The following is a 26001-nucleotide window of genomic DNA, read 5'->3' on the forward strand; positions in this document are numbered from 1 at the left end:
GTTTAGAAGCTAACCCACCCCACACTCTTTGACCTCTTCCGCTTTTCTCACCGTATCACGGGCCTTGGCCACTCTACGAGCTTTGCAATTTTATCCAAACGTGTCCTATCCTTGCATTATGTGTTGATCCTCACCCACCCGTTCCTTCTTCTCTGTCGTATTCAGCTGTCTTTACTAGGAAACTAAGGTATACTATGCTACCTTTACTGGAAAACAATTAGATTTCATGCTTTTAATTCTAAAACAAAACTACATTATTTTTTCTCTTAAGCCAATGAAATGAAAGAGCTTTTTACTTTGCAAGAACTCAGTTTTGTGTATATTTGTTTTGTTTCTTACTGTGCAAGCCAAGGGGTCTCCATACAAGTGGCATTCAACACCCTAAGCTATGGTACTTAATGAATCCATTGAGGCCTTATCTAGTACAGCCACCATTGTATTGCACTCAGGGTTTCCTATTCAACAACAGGTATGGCAGTGTTTTTCTAAAAGAAAAACTATATATATATATATATATATATATATATATATATATGGAGAAATTGGAAGCAGAGTCAATTACAGTAGTCTTAGTAAATAATTAAATGTAAATTCTAATTTAAAATAATGACACAAGCCAATAAAAGGAAGGAAATTAAGCACTAAGTATACCACTATGACCTTAACTCACCCACCCCCCCAGCCCCCGTGCTCACACACTGAAACCATATGGCATTATGAAGTCAGACACTTGTGTGACACGCTCTGTACTCAGTTGCATCTAAACACATGGGTTGAGTTAAGTGTGCTGTTTCAGCCTGTACTCATTACTTCTTAACTTTTATTGGCTCATGTCTCCACTTCCATATTATTTTTTATGTTTTTTAATTAAATTTCCTTTCTATAATACTAATGGATAGCAAAAAAAAAAATATACAACTATTTCACCAAGTTACTAAACAGTTGACCATGAACTTATAAAAGTTCACTTGTGAACCAGGCTTTTTCGTTTTAGCCATAATATTAATAATACTGATAATTTACACATTCATATGTTGTGTGTTTTACAAGGAGTTTTCATATTTTTAATGTCATTTAATCCTCATAACCTTTATGTGAAGTAGGTATTCACAAGAGCAAGCTTAGAGGACTTGCTCAAAGTTATGAAAGAGAGAACACTGAGATTCAAATCCAATTGTTCTGAATCCAAGTGTAACACTCTTTCTATTCTTCAGGGCTTATGCTAGAAATCAGAACCAGGAAGGAGAATGGAAGAAATCAATACATTTTAGTGTGTTTTCTCATTTGATGTAAAAGATGGTGATTTCTGGTCTATAGGGTCAACCTGTTTTCCGAACTATTGAAAATGACGTATGGTGACTGTCACATCGTACATTTCTTCATGTTTTGGAAATTGGGATGATCTTGTGTTCTATTCCAGCTTCATTAAGCTAAAGGGCCTGGTAATTTAACCGCTCTGGCATTTCACAAAGCTCTATCAGTATACTTCTGCCAAAAGCCATTAGAATTTCTCATGACAACTGGATAAATACTCTTCCTGTCTATCAAAAACAACCTCAGCTTGTCCTGTGCCATAACCCATAACATTTATAAACACACTTATTAACACATACAGGAAATGAAACAATAAGAGCCACTAGCTTTTCAGTTCATTTCTTTTTAGAGAACATTCATTCCAGCAAGAGCTTGGCATCAGATGTTATTTGCAAAAAAAGGTGATGACTTTGCAATTACAGGTAGCAGATGGCTACCTGCTGAAAATGATGCCAACCAAAATATCATGACTAAATCTGCTTTTCCTGCTATGTGGCAGACTGAACTGAATAAATATTCAGAATCAGTAAATGAATACTATATAACCTTTGGGAAAATTTTTGCTCTAGAAAGAGCAATGGAGTGAGGGGGTATGGATCTGGATTTTGTGTGACTTTGAAAAAATTCAACTGACTTTTCTGGACTTTGCTTTGCTACGCTAAAATGAGACATTCTGCCTTTTCAGTGAAGCATTTGATATAAGAGAAATTAATTTAGCAAATTAATTAAAATCATATCATGAGTGAGAAACTGATTTTCTTTTAAGAAAAGCCCTTTCTTTTAACATAGCCCTTGTCAATATCAATCTGTGCTAAAGGCAGTCATCTTATTGAACAATGACATAATATCTGATACTAGTTTTGTAAAGTTGTTAAAAGAATAGTAATATTAACTCTCAGACACATACTTTCATTTCCATCAGTAAAACAAGTTTTATATTCAGTTAGGTGGACATGAATTTCAAGAAATGCTGACATCTAAATTCTCATTTGCCACTATGGATTTAACAATATAATTTCAAAAGGATGTGGTATACTATTTTTAAATGATTACAGTATAATTTCAAAGGGATGTGGTATACTATTTTTAAATGATTACATTTTATTTTAGAAAAAAAACAGCACAATGGCATTTTACTTATACTTAAAATCATGAAAACACATAGCTTCTGATACAGCTACTTATAAAGCTAGAATATTTATTATCCTAAGTTCTATATACCTGAGCAGTATCAGGAAATATCAGTTTGGATTACTATACTCACTTTGGAATTGTATTTAGGAACATGAAAAAAATTCAGTGGCAATATTTGCCTAAAAATACGTTAAAATCTTTTCCAAGCATTCTGTTTACTACATGTCACTGATATGCAGAAACTGTTATAGATATTATTTATTTTCCATTGTATCCTATAAGGAAATGACTTTGTTTCCAACACGTAAGTGGCCAACAGACATTATATATTGAGGTATCTATCTGAATAACGGAGATATACATTTAATCCTCTTCTGCAATGTGTCTGGGAAAATGAGCTGAAGTCAAGTTTTTCATTAGCATGAGCTTCTGATATAAAGAAAACATCTTACCTTCCACTCAGAGATGAAAAGAAAGGCACTACATGTATTCCCAAGGGGCCTCCTTCCCCAGAAATCTCCACTGTTCTTGTCATATCACTGGGGCAGGGAAAAAAAAAAAAGAAGCATATTATAAAAAAAAACACAACTACTGTAAATTCCACAGCAGAGAGGAAATCAAAGGAGTATATGATTTGCTGGTATTTTCACGAGATACAGGAAATAAAAATGTTTAAGACTATCTGATTTCTATTTTTTTTCCCCAGAAGAGAAACAAATGGAAATAACGACCCACAAAAATAACTTCCTATTTAAGTTAATCTGCATAAATCAACATATCTAAAAGGATGTACACAAAAATGAAATTTCTCCCCATTGAGACACACTTGAAATTACTCTACAGATGATAAAATACATGGAATTAAGCCTATCTATGCTTAAGCATAAAGTAGGCTCTCCTCTCCAGAACAGGAAAATTGAAATAAAATATGTATTTATCAGAAAAAGCACAGAATTACATTTTACAACAGTGAAGCCACAGTTGGTAATACATATGGGCATGTTCAGAGCATTATAAATCAAAACTTACACTTGCCTTTCAGTAAGGCATCAGTTGTATTCAATGGAACAATTCTAAATTTTCACCTCCTACTTTTTTTTAGAGGTAGAAAAAGAAGTTGTAAAGCCTGGGGAAAATGTATTATAGAAAGAAATAGAAAGCCTGACCCGCCTAACCTACTCCAGATTAAGGAGAGGATGAGCTAGAAACATTAATGGATTGTGTGTATGACTGAAATATACAAGACATTGGGAAACTTTGAGTAATAAAGAGCGGAACTAACAAGTTTTTATGAAGATGAAAAATAATAACCGTGAACAATTATTGGCTCCTTTAATCCCACAGACAGAAAATAAAATTGCCAGAGGAAAAATGATAAAGTTGAAGCAAACATCCCTGTTATGGAAATTGTAAGCAAGTCTCTATTGTTTCCTATTTACATGAAAATGACCTGAAACTGGATGTCAAATTAAGAGCTACAGCTGTTACAAATGCTTTTCTGTTCCAAATTGAAAATGGTGAAATTTTGGCTCCTTGCTAGAAAGTTGAGAACAGCATAAGAAAGTAAAATGCCTGATGAATTCACTCTGCATTTAGTGCTCTCTGAATTATCAGCAATCTAATATAAATACATTAAATATATTCTCATCAGTGGACTAGGCTTATTTTTAATGTGTTTCTATTGCAAACTTATTATCATTAGGAACTGTAAAAAAGAGCATGTCAGTTTCTAGCATTTGTGGAATATGATGGAATTTCAATCTGATAATAAATTTCAAATGAGTTTTGCTCAGATATTGCTGATATATTTAAAACTTGTTCAGTCAAGCAGGTTATATCAGAGGCCTCGAGAAAAAGTTAAAAATAAAACAAATCTTAGAGTGATAATATCATGGGATAAAATAGATTCTTCTTGATACTTTCAGTGTGAGAATACAGATATTATACGAATACACATATATATGAAATACTATATGTAGGTATACATTATATGCTCTGAATATAAAATATCTACTGGGAAGAGAAAGTTGTATAGCTTTTAATGGGCCACAAAGCAACAATTTTTATATAATAACCGATTTATAGTTCATTTGTAGGTATTTGAGGAAGAGTAAACCCAAAGTATTAACACTCTAGGGTAATGGTACTGTTCTAAAGACTTTTAGAAACAAAGACAAAAATCTCATTTAACCATTAAAACTTTTCTTATCTCTACCTTTACTATGTATTTTTATAGTTTTGCACTTAGAACATAACACAAATCTTTCCTAACAAATGTATTAAATATCCATGTGCTAATAGCACTCATATGTATTATATTGAGGCTTTTGGAATGTAAGTGTTTAGTATAGAGTTCAAAATTTCAGCTTAATAATTTCTAGAATGGCTTTATGATTTTTCTTATCTATTTTGCAAACATTTCTTTACCTAGCTCAAAACCCCTCCTGTAAAACATAATAAATGTTACGTATTATGCTGATACCTACTCCTTAGGAACTAACAATCCTCTATTTTTACACTCACTTAATAAAGTTAATCTTATAATTTGTTAAAGCAATCAATCTTGTTTCAAAACACTACAACCATTTTGGAGATGCAGTTTAAAGGTTCATTTATACTTTGTAAGTTTCTCGTTTTCGATATCTCAGAATAAGCCCATGCTATCTATATACACAAGAGTCACAATAATTTGGCAAGAAGGATATGTGACAAATGTTAAACTACTATCGTAAAAATATTATTCCAGAAAAAAAAATCATAAAAGACTTTTGATTTTGTAGACTGTAATATTCAGGAAGTTATAGAGAATTAAATATTATTTAATATTTCAAGTCATTATAAGTTTTATACATACCATGTTTTGCCATGCTCTTCATAAAATGCTATCCATTATTCCAAGATGGAAAGAAAGGCTTTTGAAAAAGGAAGCCTGACAGATGAGTCCATATATTTTTATTTATTTTAAAAGTGCGGAACAAAACTATTGTGTTATATGTACCTGCTGGAGTTCTGCAGCATTCTCTGTATATGCACCTTTCATGAAAGATAAACACAGCAACTAGGGCTAGACACAATTATTTGTATTCTAATCTCATAAAGTGAGATTTTACTACAACATGGAAATATGCTATTAATGCCATTTGTTTAGGCAAAACACAGAGTAGGTTTCAGGGACCAGCGAGCAGAAAGCATATACATTAATTTACGTTTTGGAGGCAGATTGAGAACGGAAAATTTAGAGAATGAGGTGGAGAGGATATTCTAGCAGTGGAAAGAAAAAGGAACTGGCAGCTTCTTGTGAAAAACAGATTCAAAATGAAACGGGGGTAAAGGGTAAAAAATTACACCGAGAAAAGCTAAAAGCTGTGCTCGGATCTAAACAGCTAACTTTATACAACTTTCTAAAGACATACTAAAACCAAAGCAGACAGTCACAGAACATTCAATCCAATAGTATTAATCAAGCTAAATGTTCTAAGATCCAACCACCGCAGTGATTCAAGTAATTGCTGGGAACCTGTTATTAGCTAAGATGTTAGGACAAAAGTCTGGGTGAAGGTACAGAATAAGAGGTTAAAAGTGAGCCTGTCATGAGCAGCTACCTTGCAGGAACTCAGTGGCAAGTGCTCTATGTCGTTCCATCCAGAAGAAACACATGAAGCTTGAGGAAAGAATACAAGAGCTGCAGACAGGTCCAATTCCTCACACAAGGCAAACGGGCAGCATTTTTAACATTGAGATTATTCAACTCAGTCACAGGCCACTCACTTAGGGTAAGGGAGAGACAGGACTGAGTGTAGGTAGTGGGGGATATCTTGCTTTGGAGGGAAATCATGACTAACTTATGAAAGTAGAGAGAGAAAGTGTATCTTAGTGGAGGCTTTGAGCCAGATGTCTGAGTAAATCATTTAAACTGAGACCAAAAGTATCAGTTTCCTCATTTGGACTATAAGAAAATAAAGATAAATTCCTAATAGAATGTTTGGTTTAAGAAAAATTAGAGAACATAACATACACATCATATACACAGTACCTGGCATATACAAAAGGTTCAATAAGTATCAGCTATTAGGATGATTATTAAAACTTTTTGAGGGAATAAGTTTATGGGTTAAAAGGAAATTATCTCAAACTTTCCATTTTTTTCTCAACTGATTTCTTCAGTGAGACTTTTATTTTTAAAGTTTATCTATTTTGAGAAAGAAAGAGAGAGAATAATGCTTGTGTACAGGCAGAGGAGGGGCAGAGAGAGAGAATCCCAAGCAGGCCCTGCATTGTCAGCATGAAGCCTGATACTTGATCCCATGAACCCTGAGATCATGACCTGAGCTGACATTAAGAATCGGGCACTTAACCCCCTGAGCCACCCAGGTGCCCCCTCAGTGAGACTTTGAAATATTCTTTAAAAAAAATTTAATGTTTATTTATTTTTGAGAGAGACAGAGAGAGACAGAGTGTGAGTGGGGTAGGGGCAGAGACAGAGGGAGACACAGAATCCGAAGCAGGCTCCAGGCTCCGAGCTTCCAGCACAGAGCTGAACCTGGGGCTCAAACTCACAAACTGCGAGATCATGACCTGAGCCCAAGTCGGATGCTTAACCGACTGAGCCACCCAGGCGCCTCGACTTTGAAAATATTCTTAAGTACTGCAGGAGTGAGGAACACATTTCCTTCATGATGACTGGTGCCATAGACAAGATGATGGGCAATAAATGGGTAGAAGGTATTAGCCGGTGTTCTTTAGGCACTAAAGCACAGGTCTGCCATACAGAACAGTATTAGAGATGAAGTGAAGACATAAAGACCTCCCAGAAGAGTTTGTTGGTGGCATGGAAGTCTGCTTGGTCATGATGTCTTGTTGATGAAAATATACTGAGTAAATCACGTATTTTGTTGTTGATGGTGGTGGGATTCATTTAATATACCTGAATTCAATGTATATATTTATTGAGTAGTAGTTCCAATGAGGATGTTCTGCAGGGAAAACACAGAGGCCAATATCTGAGGAGTTCATAACCTAGGAGCAGGTTAAGACAGGTAATAAAGAATAATACAAAGCAATGGAATAGTAGTAGTAATTGTAGTGTATTCTCAATGATTATAAGCTATTATGTGCTAACTGCCTTCTGGCATGATAACATGTACTCCTATCAAATGTATAAACATACCAGTTCCATTTTACAGAGAAGTAAACTGATACCTAGAAAGGTAAAGTAATTGCCCAACATTACATCATTTATACAAGGTAGAGTCAGGTTTCAAACTGGAATTTATTGTATTCTATAGAGCAGGCATTTTTAACTACGTGCATGTGAGTTTCAAAGCAGAAGCACTTTCCAGTGAGGCTCGGAGGAAATTAGTGCAACATCAGGCAGAGAAGCGAGATCACAAAAATCTTCCTGAAGGAGGTACATTTTAGATGTAACTACGAAGGGCAAAAAGTTCTTCCATCAGAAAAAGTAGGTGAGGGGACGGAGAGGGCACGCAGATGAGAGAACACCATCTATGCAGGAACAGTGAACCAGAATGGTTTGTGGGCACACAGACTGGTTGTGATATTAAAAGAAAAAGGCTAGTGAGCAAAGAGAAAGGAAGGAAAACATGGGGGAGGTATTGAGAAGAGAAGGTTGAACCATCAGCTTGAGATCAAATCTCAAAGGGATAGGTCAAATTTCACACTGAAAAAAAAGCACATTTAGTTTTACAGAAAATGGAGCCAGTAAAGGTGTTGGTACTAAGAAGTGGTGTGATAAATGCTGTGCTTTAGAAATATTCATCTGGCAATGATATGTGGGATCAATTAGAAAAGAGAAAGACAAGATAGAGATTGGTCCTTGAGACAGGAACTAGTAAATCACAATAATCTGAGAGGTAGTAGGGTTTGAATAATAATTACAGGAATAAAGGATGGACACCCGGGGATAGTTCAAGGGTTTGTTGTTGTTGTAGTTACTCTTTTTGACACAGACTCTCCCAATAATTTGCCAAATGAATGGATATCAGAGGCAAAAAAATAAAACCTGATGGCCATTTTAAGCCTGGAAAAACAAGGAAGTCTGGAGGAGGCTAACTTGGAGATGTGTCAAGGAATAGGTTGAGATCGGGAATGAGGTAGAATTTAGAAATGAGGCGAAGGCTTTTTGCACATATTGCTTGTTATTAAAAACAAACAAACAAACAAACCAAACACCCAACAGAAACCTCTTGTTCCATCATGTTAAGATCAAGATAAATTGAGTAGTGCTTCATAAGACATACATATTGTAAGACTATTTGGAGAACTCCTTCTAACAGTTAAATTTCTTTAAATAAATGTGTTAGTAATGGGTGAGCAGTTAATAGGTATGCTTATGATGTATGCAGCAATGTGTTCTAACCATTCATTCAGTGAACAAATATGCTGCTATCATGTTCCAAGACCTGTACTAAGTGTCAGGAATCCCTTGGAGGATTCCCAATTTTATATGGGAGAATGACAGTTAAAATAAACTGTAGTATGTGTGCTAACCATAACTGCAGTAGCAATTAGTATTTATCCAGCCTTTCATTTAACATTGTGCTAAGTGCAACTGCCTGTGCTAAATCTCATTTAATCTTCAAAATAACCTATATGATCATGTTACCCACTTTCCATATTAAAAAAAAAATCAAAAGGTTAAATAATTAGTCCAAAGTCACATAGGCAGTGTTCAAACTCAGGATTTAATGAAATCAAAAGGTTCAGGAATGAAGGAATGGTTTGACGAATGCTGTGTTTTAAGAAATTTTATCTAGTAGTGATACAGGAGATCCATTAAGATAAAGAGAGATTGATATTCAAGAGAAGAGATAGTAGGTTGTTACAACAGTCTGAAAGGGAAAGAAGGCTTGAGCAGTGACTCTTGGAATTAAAACACAGGAATAGGTTCAAAACATTTTGAGATGGACTCTGGAAATAATTTACTGGTTTCTATGTCACCTACATTGAAGTGAGGCCAAAGTACTCTCCTTGGGCCAAGCTCTGTGGGATATCATGTTCTCCTTGCCCCAGGAGAATGCTGACCATGGAACACAGCCAAAAGTGACTTCCTAATTCCTCTTCATTTGTTTCTTCATCATCCCATAGCAGCTGGAACCTATGTCCTCTCCTAAAATTATAATCTCCAAGCTTTCAGCTGCTGGCTGTGCATTCCATGCTATTAAGATCCCTCTCATTCTCCCTCTATCCTACCCAAGAGCCGGCAAGTGCTGAGAGTTTCCACTTACTCTACTTTCTGAACTTGACCCTGATTTCAGCTCATTTCTCCAAACTGGCATTCACCACATTAAGTTTCTTACCATGAAATAAAACACCAAAGAATACGGGAAGATGTACATAGCAGGTAACACTGCACTCTAAGAACTTGGAGACAAGAGTGGTGGGGGTAGACTGGGTCTCTAGAAGTTACTTAATTGCTCTAAATTGCAATTTATTAGCCTACTAAATGTGATAAGACTTTTGCAAAAATGCTGTTTTGATAATCAAATTATACATATGCATACATATATTTTAATTAAAGATTTTTTTCTTAATTCCTATACTCTATTCCTCTCAATTCTTTGTACCTGGAGGAAGTTTAGCTACTTTGTTCCTCTAGGCATAAATCAAACAACTGTTCACTCAACAGCATCTATCTACCTAACATTTAGCCAAGATGTTAGCAAACTTTACCAAGAGCTAACATTGAAAAAAATGAAATTAAAGGCAAATAGAAGAAGAGTATTACATTCATTATGTCCACCTCCAAAAACAATCTTATCAAGCTTCTCAAAAGACAGTGCCCAGGAGATTTCATATACCAAAATTTTAATGTTGTGCATCTCAGTAATCAAAGAAATATAATCTAAACAGGACTACTATGTCACGTGGCTATAAATTGTAAGCCTCAGGAAAGTCTGCACAGTATTTCAGTGTGATAAAGGATGATCACATATTTTTTTTAAAAAGCTAATTCCATGTAAAATGCCTGGCAACTATTAGTAACTGGACTGAATGAAAAGAATAGGTTGAGTACATGAATAACTGAATGACTGTCAACCTCAGAAGCATCACCCCTGAGCGCTGAAGCCAATAATCTATTGAACATGGAATTACTTTCCCGGTACAAAATGTGAAGCAACTTAGAAAAAATGACGGTAAGAATGGTGGTTGTGGTGGTGATGATCAGCACCCCCCTCCTCATAACAGAGACGATGGTGACAATGGTAACAGTAACAGTGGTAGCCAACAGCAGCCAATACCCCCAGGGCTTACTCTGGCCCAGGCACTGTTCAAAGTGTTTTACGTACACTAAGTCATTTCATCTTCATACCAACCCTCTCAAGAAGGTTTTAATATTATTTCTGTTTACAGACTGGAAACTAAGGCAAAGGGAGATGAGTAACTCGCCTAAGCTCATAGAACTGCTAAGCAGCGAAACTGGGAGCCGAACCCATGCAATAGCGAAGGCAGAACTAGAAATCAGTGCAGAACAAAGGCAGTGTCGGTTAAGTGCGAGAGCAAAGGAATTCATATAATGAGTTACTTACATTAAAAACATGAAAGATCCTGGGTGACAGACGGGATTCATTTTACATACATTGAGTAAAATATTGCAAGATGGTGAAAACACAATGCAAACTAATATTCAAGGAGCTAACGTCCCTGTAAAACACTCAACCAGAATGAACTCCGAAAATTCACTTTAAACTGTTGTTCAAAGGGGAAAAAAGCAATTAAGAAATCCAGGTTGCAGAAGAGTTGAAAGACGTGGAGGCTCATTCCTATATGTTTGTCAGGAGGCTCTCATATCATAAAAGGAAATAAAAGAATGACTAATTAATTTTAGAATTGGGAAGGTTTCACTCCACTATGTTACTCATCTTCATCTTCCCTATAAAATAAAAAAAACAACAGCTACAAATTGTGAAAGAAACAAACATCAACCTGAAATAACTAAAATACTCTGATTCACGTAAAGAGAATACCTCAATGCATCCTTGGTTTTCAGCGATGCCAGGAGTTCTGTCTGCACACCATTCATAACTTCTCCATCTTCTAAGTTCTGTGTGGAATCCTGTAGTCAAACAAACCCATGAGCATGTGGATGCTATGCATTTAGAACTGAAAATTTGAATAAAATGTCTCAATGTGAGGTAGCAAATGGTTTTCCTCTAGATATACACAGTATGCTCCAATTTCTTTGAAGACTGGAAACAGGTGTTAATCTTTTCAGGGCTTTCAATGTTCTTTTCTCTCCCATTTGGTTTCTGAAATACTCAAACGGGCCATTTACACAAGCCAATATGTTAAGAGCTGTGGAATACATCATTTAGCTTCCTGCTACTCAACCATAAGCTTTTGGGACTGAGTGTTTTACATCAGCAAGGAAAAGGGGTACCAAAGGGAAGGTGCCACTGACAGGTGGTGATGTATTGGCTTTAATGTACTGTACTTGCCTGCACCCCCTGGTGACACTAAAAATATAAAGAAAGCAAAGTCCATGGAAAAAAAAAGTTGCCTGGAAAGGTCACTTCGGTCAAAAGTGTAATAGGACTGTGGCAGGAAAAGAAATCCGGAGTTCTTATTTTGTCATAAGACTTTCACTCTGAGAATGATCTTCAGCAGAGAGAAACTAAAATTAACCACTTAGTTTCTAAAATGGTAAGCACTCTTCCGCTACAGAAAGGGAAAAGGGTCAGGGAAGTAGAGTCCTCCAAGACAGTGGCAAAGTTGAGTTGGCTGTCACATAGGGAGAATGGATTCCAAAAAGCAAGTTGATTTAGAATCTCACTTGGAAGGCATTAGATTTCTGTTAGGCTTCTGAGCTGTACTTTAACAGAGCGGTTCTGCAGATACACCACTCTTTAGAAGCAAAGTCACAGTGTTCTTCACGGACTCAGGTTTCACCAAAACAACAAACCACATGGAGAAAGAAAGACCCGTTGTCAACAACCACACCTGTAAACAGAACATTCATGGATCTGACAGCATCATTTCAACAACAAGGGAAGACAATATATCAGGTCAGAGGTTGGGCATAAAGGAATTAGGTTCATATCTTGAAGAAAACAAGATGTGGAGCCACAACTCAAGCAGCATGTCATTGTGAAATGAGTAAAATGTATTTCACTTTTATTTATTTATTTATATTTATTATTTATTTATTTTTTAAATTTATTAATTTTTGAGACAGAGACACAGAGCGTGAACGGGGGAGGGTCAGAGAGAGAGGGAGACACAGAATCTGAAACAGGCTCCAGGCTCTGAGCTGTCAGCACAGAGCCCGATGTGGGGCTTGAACTCACGGACCGTGAGATCATGACCTGAGCTGAAGTTGGATGCTTAACCGACTGAGCCACCCAGGCACCCCTGTATTTCACTTTTAGACTGAGTAGTGACATCTCACATTGGCTTGCGGGTTTTGTGGAGGACTTGGTCTACACTAGATTTTTCTTTTTCTATTTCTTTTTTTTTTTAATTTGTTTTCTCTTTTCCACAGGGATAAAGAAAGGGAAGAAAATCTAAAAGGCTAAAGAACACTTTTTAGTTTAGGGCACCAAATCTTAAAAGATGAATGTCTTTGAAAGCTTTCAAACATTCATATTATTATGAAGGGCTTGAGAGATGCTTACAGAGAAAAGAGGGCTGGGCAGGTTACAAAAATACTTAGGCAGACAATTCAACAAAATATTTGAACTTGTGACTATTGCACATGTCAGAACACTTGATGGCTGCATTTGTCGAAACCATACTTTCCTACCTGACCCTCTTACACAAGATGAAGTGCTATGAAGGGTAAGGACATGTCTAGTCCTCTGCCAAGTACACAACACACAGAGCTCATTTAGTGAATGTTAACGAATGCATGAGGTAGAATGGCATTGTATTAGTTTCCAAATGCTGTGTAATAAATTACTCCCAAATTAAATGGATTAAAAACAACAACAACAATTCTCTCTCATAGTTTCTGGAAATCAACTATTTAGAAGTGGCTTCAATAGGGGAGTTCTGGGGCAGAATCGCTCATGAGGTTGCAACATTTTAAGATGTCAACAGGAATGCAGCCTCAAGCACTGAGAGGCTTCACTGGGGCTTTAAGACCTACTATTTTTTTTCTTATAGAAGGCACATTATGATATAATTCACATAACCCTTTTATTAAAGGTTATTTAATTTATTTAAAGGTTAAAGTGTATTTATTTAAGGGTTATTAAATTAACCCTTTTAAAAAGTACAGTCTATTTTAGCTTATCCACAGAATTTTGCAATCATCACCACTGTCTAATTTTAAAATAATTTCAAAACCCCAAAGAGAAACTGCATACCCATGAGCCATCACTCCTCATTCTGCCTACCCCACTCCTGGAAATCATTAATTTAATTTCTGTCTCTAAGAATTTATGTCTTATGAACATTTTATACAGACAGAATCATAAGATATGTGGCTTTTATCACTGAGTATAAGGTTCTCAAAGTTCATTCATATTGTAGCATGTGTCAATATTTCACTGCATTTTACGGCTAAATAATATTCCATTGTATCAATACACCACGTTTTGTTTACCCATTCATCACTCGATGGGCATTTGGGTTATTTCCACTTTTTTTGATTATAAATAATTTTGCTATGAACATTTGAAATAATGTTCACTTGTGAAATAATGTGGCTAAGAACCACAAGTTCTTGTGTGCATATGTGTTTTCATTTCTCTTTGATATATACGTAGGGGTAGAATTCCCGAGTCATATGGTAACTCTGTTAAACATTTTGAGGAACTGCTATACTATTTCCAAAGTGTTGCACAATTTTACATCCCTATTGGCAATAGATGAGGATTCCAATTTCTCTCAGTCCTCGCCTTTTTGCACTTTTTATTTTTCTTTCTTAAATTTGAGCTATCATAGTGTGTGTGAAGTGGTTTTTATTTTGCACGTCCCCAATGGCTAATGATTTGCATTTCTCTATAATGACCAATGATGCTGAGCATCTTCCCATGTGATTATTGGACATCTGTACCTTTTCTTTGAAGAAATATCTAAATATTTATCCTTTTATTACTGAATTTTAAGCGTTCTTTAAATATTCTGTACACAGACTCCTTAGATACATGATTTGCCGATATTTCTTCCCATTCTGTGGGAGACATTTCTTGAAATTTCTCAATGTGCCCTTTGAAGCACAAAAGTTTTTAATTTTAATGAAGTTCAAGTTATCTTTTCTTTTTTCCTATTGTCACTAGTGCTTTTTGGCATTGTATCAAAGAAACATTGCCTACTACAAGGTCACAAAGATTCACTCCTATATATTCTTCTAAGAGTTTTTTTTTTAATGTTTGTTTATTTTTGAGAGGGAGAGAGAGAGGGGGAGAGAGTGAGCACACACGTGTGTAGGGAGGATCAGAGAGACAGTCTTAAGCAGGTTCCACAGAGTCAGAGCACAGTCCAATGCGGGGCTGGATCTTAAGAACTGTGAGATCATGACCTGAGCCAAAATCAAGAGTTAGACGCTTAACTAAATAAGCCACCCAGGAGACCCTCTTCTAAGAGTTTTATAATGTTAGCTGTTGTATTTGGGCATATAACTATTTTGAGTTGATTTCTGTACACAGTGTGAGGTAGGGATCCAACCTCAATCCTTGCATATTTAGCTGTGACTGAACCATCGGTTCAAAACACTATTCTTTTTCCATTGAGTTGTCTTAACATCCTTATCAGAACCCAACTGAGCAAAACTGTAAAAGGGTTCATTTCTGTACTCTCAGTCATATTCCATTGATCTATACTTGTGTTACAGTCTTGATTATTTGTTGTATACGAAGTTTTGAAATCAGGAAGTGGGAGTCCTCCATATTTGTTCTTTTCCAACTTTGTTTTGGCTATTCCGAGTCCCATGCATATTCATACAAATTTTAGATTCAGAACATCAAGTTCTGCAAGAAAAAAAAAGCTAGCTAGATTTTGGGAAGAATCACATTGAATCTGTAGATCAATTTAGAGAGCATTAGCATCTTAATATAAATAAAGGCTTTTCATCCATGAATGGTTAACAGTGGCTATTAACGAAAATAAATATTTTCTTTGGCTCTGTAATTCTTCATAGATATATAGCTTCGGAATGTCAAAGAAAAAATTGGGATATATGTTATAAAATTTTAACTATCTTTGCCTCTTTGTTCTCTATTTCAGGTGAAATTTTTTTATTTATCCCTTGCTAAGGTAAGAAAATAACACACTTTCTGGTTCAAATCAACATGCTACAAGTTAAAATACCTTTTTTTTCTAGTTCTAGTTAGATGGTAAGTAAAGGTTCTATTTATGTCAACAACATACTTAATGCTCTGAGTATCTGGAAATGTCAATTAGAATCTGAAAGCAATATTGGGCCAATTGCAATGTGATAACCTGCTCAAGGGTAATTCTGAACTGACTGTGGTTTTACAGCAATCGTGTCAATAACTACAGCCTTAAAAAGGCACACACACGTTCACAGACTTCTATGTCTAAGACAAGAGTTCTATTTTAAAAGTAGCATCAAAAACTTTTTGCTTTTCCACAGCTATCAAAAAAGGACAGTTACTATAGTTTATCGTCTCACTAACGGGCAGTGTTTGTCACTTGCCAAAATCATTTCTATATACTGCAATAACAGAATCCTTTGATATTCTCTAGAGATGGGGCAGGCGGACAGAGGCTCGGGGCTTCCTGCAAGGACACAAAGCCAATTCCGAATTGACTTCAACAACAGTGTAGTCATGCAGTGCTTCAAGACTTATAGACAACAGCAGCTAATTTTTTGACAGGGTCCAAAAGATCACCTTTTTCCAGAAATTGCAAAATATCTGACAAGCGATAATTTAAGAGCGCTTGGGCTTTTCCTTCACTAAACTGCATGGTGAAAAGTCACGAAATCACACATATCTAAAAATGAATTTTTTTCCCCTCATAGCTTATTTAAATAACTTGGAGAAAAATCTGTAGAATCTGACTTTTAAATTGGGAAGTAAAGGGGCAAAAATAGTCTGATTATGAAGAGTGAGGGGTATAAACACCTGGTGCTGAACAGCCACTAGATTTAACTTTAGACTTGAGAAATATTAATTATGTGATTTCAAATCCCCAAACTTGCCTCTAGAAATAGTCAATGGTTTGAGAAGCTCTATACTTAATTTTATTAATAAAATTATTTTCTTAATGTTAACTTAAAAGAGAGAGATGTGCTCCACTGCATAGAATACAAGGGTATAAAGCAACTTCAAAATTTTTTTCGTCTCCTCCTTTTGCCCACATTACAATTCTTTGCTCTCTAATAAAGTTCAGCAGGAGGTTGTGTCTGGCTGACCAGGCAGAGGCCTTGAAAGAAGCTTGTCCTTTATCCCTTTGATCAGAGCAGGGAACATATCCTATGTGGCTCTCACAACAGACAAGTTTAATTACTACAATTTTTAAAAAGTGAACATTTTTAGCAACACTTTCAGGATCACGGGAGCATTTCTGACAGCCAGAATGAGTTGGATTTAAACATCACTGCACTATTTTTAGCCTTAAAATCAACACTTACATAAATATTCCCAAACCAATTAGCAGCAGCTGGAAAGTAAAGGTGTTTACATTTAGTTAGCACTAGGCTAACAACTGCAAGGGCTCACAGGCTGCATGAAAGGGGGGCCCAGCACCGGGCAGGGTCCTCCTCCCCAGGGCAAGCGTGGTGTTGGCACCAGGCTATCATTTCATATCTCAGTTGGCAGAAGTCACCGATTTCATGCAGGAGAATGTTTTCGGGATGGAGCCTCATGAAGTTATACATCCCCAAATAGACTGAACACCCTTGATAAAACTTTTCGGGAAGAAAACTCTACCCAAATTCTCATTGCTTTTCCCTGGCTGACCACAGCTCTACAACAATACTAAAAACAGTTTTACAGCTCAGTTTTTCATGTCTCAGCTGAGAACGAAAATTGATGTGCCGTTATCGACGGATGCCTCTGACATATAGGTGAAAATACACAGCCTTGATGTCTTCCCCCCGCTCAATGCACCTTCGCCACATTTGAAACCACTTGCCCACAAAATTTTAACTGCAACTGAGTTATGTTTCAAAGCTCAGGTGCATATTATAACAATATTTGCATTCTCAAAAGCCAACTGTAAGTTTCTTTTGAAATCGCACATGAATTGTAGAATGAGAGTAATAGAAAAATTATACAGAGAAGATTTGAACGTCAGGTTACGTGCCTGATGCTCATACATAAACATAATGTAAATGGTAAAATTAAAATTCTGGGCATAATTTCAGAATATTTGTTTTTACATTTTAGAACAAGAATATCTCTGCTAAGTAAAAACAAGTTGTATTTGAGAAGCACACATATGAAATGATCATGCATTTTGGTAGTCAAGTGCTGTTATTCAAGCCTGACCTAATATATACTCTTCATGCCTTGGGCAATGCCTCACCTTGGGAAATCTCTCAGTTGGCTGCACAGATACTACCTCAAACTGTTTCACTTCTAGCAATTTCACCATGCCCACAATTGACTTTATATGCATTTTTTCATATTTTTATTTACATATATTATATATTAAATTCTATATCCATATGTCTAGAAATTGGCAAGAATTTCAAATCAGAGATGTTGAAATGCTGTTTCAAGTTTCCTAAGAATGAGAACAATTTATTTTATTTTTAACAGTGATCCTCAAACTTTGGCATGCATTAGAATCACCAGGAGCCTTGTGAAAACAGATTATTGGGGCCCATCTGAGGTTCTGATGTCGTAGGTTAGGGTAAGCCCTGTGAGTCTGCATTTCTAACAAGTTCCTGATGCTTCTAGTCAAGGAAACACACTTTGAGAAACACTGCCATATAGCGACTAGTGCAGATCTTCAGAAATCCTTGATGATATTAATTAAGCACTGGAAAGACTGGTGCTGATGAGCCAGTCTAGTCCATTCATGTTATAGCTAAGGAAACTGAGACCCAGTTTATTGTGATAATGACAAAGCCAGAATCTAGGATTCTTGATTTTCAGTTCAGTCTTTTTTCTGTGTATCATAGGAAATAGCTGCTGACCTATGAATGCTGACATTATTTTTATGGATCTTTTTTTCTTTCAATGACATTAACAAAAACTCTAATAATGTCTTGGATATATTTTATCTTTTTTCAAAGATCTCGAAATATGTCATATAAAGCTAGCTCCATATTCTTGATAATCCTAAATAAATTCTTGGAAGTCCTATTTTAATTTTACACATGGACATAGCCCAAACCAAAAAGATTAAGGTCTTGTCCACAGTGAAACTTAGGATCCATGTCTCCTAAAATTTAGGTCCGTGTGTAGGCGTGTTAACATATTTACATTGTAACGTCTCTTAGTTACAGATTTTATGCAAATAGAATGAAGAAACAGCATCCTATCACAAAACATTAAAATACATTATTTACATGAAAAACTATCAAGTGTTTCATTATTCTGAAGATTGAGCTCTACTAATTCCATTGCTTTTAGATAAAAAGTTATTTTGGAGGAATACAATTAATTAGATCATAAATTATTAGTTCCCAAACCTTGCCTATGAGGTGGTTGTGCACTCATACACACACACTGCTAAGGCACAAGTAAGTTACCTGAATGGATACGGGATAAGACTGGATGGGATTTAAATGATTCTGGACTTCGGAAAATACACTAAAAGCCAGCCGTCTTCCAGTGGACTGTCTCCCAGGACTGCACAGTTGGAAATGACATGCTTCCCAGGTTAAATCCCAGTGACGACACAGAGGTGGCCATACCTTGTCTTCATCTGGTTCGTGTCCAAGAGATGTTGTGTAGTTTGCACAGGTTTAACAAAAATACATTTTAAACCAATGCATAGTAGTAAAATTAAGCTCAGCTCTCAGACAAAGGAGAAAGTTCCCAATACAAGCTCTCTCAGTGCTTTGCCTAGTGACCGGACACCTAATCTCTTGGACCTCAAATTCATTATCTATAAAATGAAGACAAGATTTCTATTTCCATTCCAGATATAAAATGTCCCAGTGCTTAGTGAAGTTACGCTACAGAGTAAGGCAGGTAAGCCCCCACTGAAGAAATATAAAAATTCTCCAAGAGATCAATTAAGAGTGATTATTCATTAGAACAATTGGTTTCTTGGAAAGCTTCTCCTGAGAAGCAAATTCTCATAGAAATATATAATTTTATACTTTCTTAACATACTGATTCTAAATAACTTTTAAGGAACAATTGTATGGCATGAGGTGAAGCATACTTGAAATAAACCCTCCCCTCTCTACCTCATTATCTTATATTCTATGCTCTTTTCTTGGATATTTCCTTTCCTTCTCATTGTTAATAATTAGCACAGTTAGAATTCATTGTTACGATTTCCCAGTATTCAGACTGAGGTTTCAGAAGACAAATGGAATTTTTTTAATAGTTTTTTTTTTTTTTTAAATGTGTATACCCTTTATACATTTTACCTGCTGGGGTTGTTGGTAATTTTTGCTTGTGTGATTCTGGTAGGAATTTATAAAGTGGCCTTGATAAAGGCCTGATACACTTGATATCAGGCAGTCAAAATCCAGTATGAATTTAAAGAGCGGGGGGATCTGTCTTATTTGTGGGATCTGGGTAGAATAGACATACTGACCAATCTCATCGAGGTATTAAATGATAACCACCATTGATGTCAGGATCAGCATGTCACCTGCTCTGATCTTTCCACAGAAGGCCAACACCAATGCATGGCTGTGTCCCAAGATAACATGTTCAATGAAAGGCTGCTTTAAAATCTTTAGAAATGCAGAAGTTCAGAAATTCAACAAGGAGATTCTGCAACCGCTATTTTAATATCCATTGTTCTTACACTCAACACATTTCACAAAGTGCTGAAATGAAATGTGGAAAATACATGTATTTTTTTCCAATACAACACTGACACAAACGTACTTATTTATTTAAAAAAAATTTTTTTTAACGTTTATTTATTTTTGAGACAGAGAGAGACAGAGCATGAACGGGGGAGGGGCAGAGAGAGAGGGAGACACAGAATCGCAAGCAGGCTCCAGGCTCCGAGCCATCAGCCCAGAGCCTGATGCGGGGCTCGAACTCACGGACCGCGAGATCGTGACCTGAGTCGAAGTCGGACACTCAACCGACTGAGCCACCCGGGTGCCCCACAAACGTATTTATAACATGATCCCCTTTGGTTTATAATTAGATTATTGCCCCCACCCAAGTTAGAGCTAATTTTCCCTAGTTTTCTATATTATTAACCACTGCAAAACCACTTGAGCTTAATGCTGAGGTACAAGATAATGCTGTATGGGACTGAAAGGGTGTCAATACTGAACAACACAGCATGCTCTCCCATAAGGGTCTGCTTGAGATCACGCTCCCACTGTAAAACATACACTCAAAGGTGCTGTGAACATCTGCTTCTGTCCCATTTAATCCATTTAAACTGTACCATCTTCTCAAATATTTAGAATACAGAACTGTCAAAGTGGACAGTTTGATGCCTTTGGGGCCTCATGTGTGTCTACAAACCATCACCCAAAGCTGGCAAATATAAAAAGACTTAAGGAAGTTGGGATAATTCAGCAATTACAAAAAAAAAAAAAATCCCACCTTAATCGTTTTCATTTTGCTGGCTTAAATATATTTCAATCAGGTATGACTCAGGTAAACGTACAATGTGCTTTTAGGCAAAGCTATACAAATTCCAGGTTTGGTTGGGAGAGGGTAAAGATAAAAGGACACGTTATTAAAAGAATAATTTTCATTTCCATGTGCATTTTGCTCTTGCTTGCACAGACACACTTCCCTGCTGGGCTTCACTATGAAAATCTTCGCTATGAAAATGGGATACAGGATATTTTGAATCCATAGACTAAGTCCATAAAGGCTTGTTTCAGGAAGGAAAAAAAAAATAGCACAAGGAATTATGTGTGTGATTAGCTGAGTGGTAACTTTCAAAAATATTTTTAAAATAAAGTCAAAAGTGTTGAAAAACCCTTCATAATTATCAGATGGGGTACCAAGTTTACAACCCATCTTCATTCATGTTCAAGGACGTATAAAAAGTCTTTCTTTTTCTTAATGATTATTTATTTTTGAGAGAAAATGGGTGTGCGAGCAGGGAAGGAGCAGGGAGAGGAGACAGAGGATCCAAAGCTGGCTGTGCTGACAAAAGACAGCCTGATGTAGGGCTCAAACTCACAAACCCCAAGATCATGACCTGAGCCAGTCAGAAGCTTACGAGTCTGAGCCAACCAGGCACCCCCAAAACACTCCTTATGGCCTCCATCCTGTAGGCATTTTGCTTTCTTCTCATCCAGCCCTAAACTCTCCTCCCCCTCCACGGGCACCTGCTCCTCTCCTATGACCTCCATATATCTTTCCACACAATCGTTTTGCCGTTCATCTTGTCATGCCTGCATCTTATTTCATGACACCTCTATTGGAAGCCTCTGGTTTTAAAAAAAGCGATCTCACTAGCTTATGTTGGAAGACCAACTGAAAATAAACATTGGGGAAGAAGCTTCTCAGACAACGTAAGGGGCACTTGAAGCAATCTTGGCCATGACATATGTGCAGAAAGAAGAACAGCAGGAGGAGCGAAAGTACGGCACACAGAAAAGAAGTAGGTAAGGCAGAGCCAGCTGTGCTGTCTTGGGTGTTAACAGCATGTGGAAACAGCTTTAAAGAAAGTGCAGAGGTCTGAACTGCAAAGAACAGCTGTAGCCAAGGGTGGCAGTCAGCAAAATCCATGCTTCTGTGTTGTGTCGTGTTCTTTGCTTTTTTCTTTAGATACAGAGATACAATAGACAACTGGGGAGATTCAGCATAACTAGCTATACCTAGACTAGGTGATGTATTCTGATCACGTGAGGAAGCCGTCGTGCATTTTTGTTCAAAAACAAATGTTCTCTATTTAAAACTATACAGTGCTTGTGGTATAAGGGGAAGCTGTGCCCCATGAAGAAGATCTCATTGGTCGAGCTGTCAATAGCTAAAATGTATGCTCCATGAAAGCAGTGGTCTTGTTCACTTGTATAACCCCAAGCCCAGAACAATGCTTGGCACAGAGTGGATGCGCAACAAATATCTAGACACACCAGCCATGAGGAACACCACTGCTTGTCTAGCAAATCTCTATCGCTCCTCTAATGCCCATTAACAAAACAAGCACTTTCTCCTTGAGCTCTCTGCACAGATTCAGTCCTGCTCCTCAGGCCACTTTCGTGCCACACAAAAGTTCTATATTCATTTCAGGGTAGGCAGGGCTTCCTTCGCGGGTCTCTCTTGCTTGGTTCTCACATCCTCAAGGTGGGGAATGTGTCTTTTCCATCTTGTACACCTATCACCTAGCACAGCCCTGAAATATGATGAATATTTCACTTTAGACATGTAACTAGATAAAGAAATCTTTTCCCTTGAAATGCTTTCCCTTAAAGTCTCTTAGGTAACATTGGATAAAAAAAGAAAAAAATATATATATTTCAACATTTGTGAACTCTCTACAGCACACAGAGTATTACGCTAGACTCTATGGGGGGGATTCAAAGATGAATATGACACTGTCTTTGCATTCAAAGCTGCAAACTAGCTGGAACTATTGCCAGAGGCATCTCTGGCAAGAGAATTTAAAGTAGAATTGAAAGCTAATCTTTATTTATGGATTGAAATAATTGAAGTAAAATAATGCACCGATTTGTACCTGGCTGGTTATGTTTCTTTATATATGCTTTTATATTTTATTTATTATAATGTAATTTAAAATGACTTCCATTATTTATAGAATGATTTTAAGCCAATATTTAAAACCACCTAAGTTCCATGGTCGCTGGAAGCTGGAGTTTGCCAGGTTCTTGGCGGCTGGGAAAGAAACACCACCATGCTGAAACCTCCACACCCTGAGCCTCTAGACCGGAGAGTGCTGATCATGGTGGGGACCTTCCACCGAGGCAGGTCCATGAGTGAGGCCCCACGACTGAAGCAAAGCTGCTTTGTAACTTTTACTCCATGTTCCCCTCTTCTTCCAGCTGTCTCATTTCTTTAGATACGAACATAGGTCAAGGTGAAACAACCTCTTGGTTCAATTGTCTTCTTCACTGTTTTTCCCTCCTTGGGCACCTCCTTATCCTTCAGTGGTATATCACTTCCTAAATGCCTCCAAACCCTCCTTCTCCTCCAGTTTTTCCAAGAATTCCCTGAAGCTCCATCACAAGCTCAAGAATTTCAGCAAATATCTCCTCTACCATCTAGATTTCAATGAAAACTGACTTTCCCAACTGAAACCACTTCCTCAGCAACCCTCTGAAGTAGGACATGTCTGTTTTCTTCATGCTCCCAACCCCCATCCTGGAGCTGCTCCTAGACTGAGATTCTTTGTCCTCTTTTGGAACCTGTGGCATCCTTCCTTGCCATTCCCTTATCATTGCCTTCACCTATCAGTCTCCATGTTGGTCCTCCAGCGTTTCCTCCTGTCCCATTATTTTAATTAATTTACTCATCTACATCCCCCATGCCTTCTCTCATTCTCATCCTGGTTGATTTCCACTTCCTCAGGGCTCTTACACCTTCACTTCACCCTGTAACATCTTGTTTCTGTTTCAGAAACTATGACCAAAAGCAAAATCAAACATAGGAAGCCAAGGGTGGGGCGAAGCTAAGTCCTTATGACTCACCAGTGTGATGTCTTATGAATCAAAACATATTAAATGATAACTTAGCCAGGGCCAGCAAACCCATGAGCAAAACAGGATTCATTCAGTCCACACACACTTATTGTGGGTCCATTGTGCCACACGCTGTGCTAGGTACTAGGAATAAAATCATATATACCCCTCACCTTAATGAGCTCCTTTTACAGAGAAAGAAGCAAGGCAGCTAAAGAGAAGATAGTAGCAACTGGCCTCACTAATAATTACTTCTGTGTGCTCTAAAATTCAACTCAACTAAGCACCAATCAGATCCCAACTGTAGTGCTATTCTTTTTCCAACCTCAACCCCTTTCTGTGTATAACAGCTGGTATAAGCAAATAGACTAACAGAAATTAATCATTATCGAAAGCAGTTTTAGTTTTTGGGTTTTTGGTTTGTTTGTTTCGTTTTTTTTTTTTTTTTTGTTTTTTGTTTTTTTTGGATCATAATCTCACCTGCAAAACTGACAGTAATGGTTCATCTCCCAGCTCAGACACACATATGCATATACGCACAGAATTGTGCATAAAACTTCAGGGCTTCCAAAACTCCCCAATCTTGACATTGATCTGAAGGTTAAGATCTGATATTTACCTGCTCATCTAAGCCCATATTTTTGACAGAATCATAAGAGATTTGTAGTACAGAAATAATAAATGTTTTCACAGACATATCCTTATATAGTGATTGTTACAGGGGACAATATCTGAATAGGGCAGGTGGCAGCTGCTATAGATAAGAGGCCAGAGTGGATTTGGGAGGGTATCCCACTGATAACACTGCTCATCTACCTTCCCAAGAATCTCCAGGGAGGGGAGATGCACAGTACAAACATCCCTTCCAAATCTCCCAGCAAATGCAATCTTTTCTGAAGCCTCCTTGACAAGCTAAGTGATTCCTGCACATGGACTTCCCAGTGTGAGTGACTCACATCGTGCCATTGCAAAATTACAAATTATTACATGCTCTGGACCTTTGGCTTACATGCAGTATATATGAGATTTCAAATGTTAAATCTGTGAGTACTAAAGCTTCGATGTTCTTGACAGCTGCGCCATTTGTTGGCTATTCTGAGATTGACAAATTTCACCCTCTACTACTTAAATCTCTTCCAATCACTGCCCCCAAGCCGTTACTAGAAATTTGTGGTATACTCTACAGATTTCTTAACTCACATTTAGAACTGCTTCTATTAGACAATGATGATTTAATCCAAATCTTTGAATCCCATCCAAATCCACCAAATGGGCATACCTAGTGGGGCGATTCCATGGGACAAGAAATTTAAGCAATTTAAACTGGCAGAGGATGAAACTCGCAGACTATTTAGAGTTTCTGATTCCTCTTACATAAGAGCCACAATCCAGCCTTATGGTGAACTTCCAGAATCACGGGGCCAATATTCCACATAGCACGTACATCAGTGCCATTTCTCTCGCCTCTACATTCACCAGGCTTCAAGAACACAAGTACTTACTCTTAGTAAAGGTTGTTGGATCAATGTCATCTGAAATTCTCATGAAAGTTCCCATGGCTTTGACTTTGTGAAGTTGGAAGAAAGCAAGCCATGCCAGTCTGCATTAGATTCCCTGCTTGAGTTCCGTCAGTGGACAGTGGACACTCATATTTATAGAACAAATAAGTCAGCGAGCAAACCAGTTCACTCATCCTGTTGTCTGCACACCAGACTCCACCTCTGCCCATCCTCCCAAAGAATAGTGGGCCAGTGCGCTTTTTCATAATTGCATATAGAAATAACAAACAAAAAAGAAACTATATCTTTCTAGTCACTCAGCAAAATGCTGATTTATTAAGACTTACAAATATTTGAGTGTTTCCTGAACTA

General features: G+C 37.1%; 1 protein-coding gene across 4 annotated transcripts in view; it reads right to left on the reverse strand.

Moving 5' to 3' along the window:
• Positions 1 to 26001, reverse strand: part of PARD3B (par-3 family cell polarity regulator beta) — a 1011734-nt gene that overhangs the window by 458039 nt on the left and 527694 nt on the right. For all 4 annotated transcript variants that reach the window (XM_047084837.1, XM_047084838.1, XM_047084839.1 and 1 more), the window contains exons 5-6: positions 11433 to 11521; positions 2901 to 2987 (exon numbers count right to left, since the gene is read on the reverse strand). In XM_047084837.1, the coding sequence (XP_046940793.1) occupies positions 2901 to 2987; positions 11433 to 11521 (176 nt within the window). The remainder of the gene's footprint in view (positions 1 to 2900; positions 2988 to 11432; positions 11522 to 26001) is intronic.

This window comes from Lynx rufus, unplaced genomic scaffold (genome assembly GCF_022079265.1).
Source record: "Lynx rufus isolate CCGP_SWC_20201006 ecotype Redwood Valley unplaced genomic scaffold, mLynRuf1.p SCAF_2, whole genome shotgun sequence".
Classification (NCBI taxonomy): domain Eukaryota; kingdom Metazoa; phylum Chordata; class Mammalia; order Carnivora; family Felidae; genus Lynx; species Lynx rufus.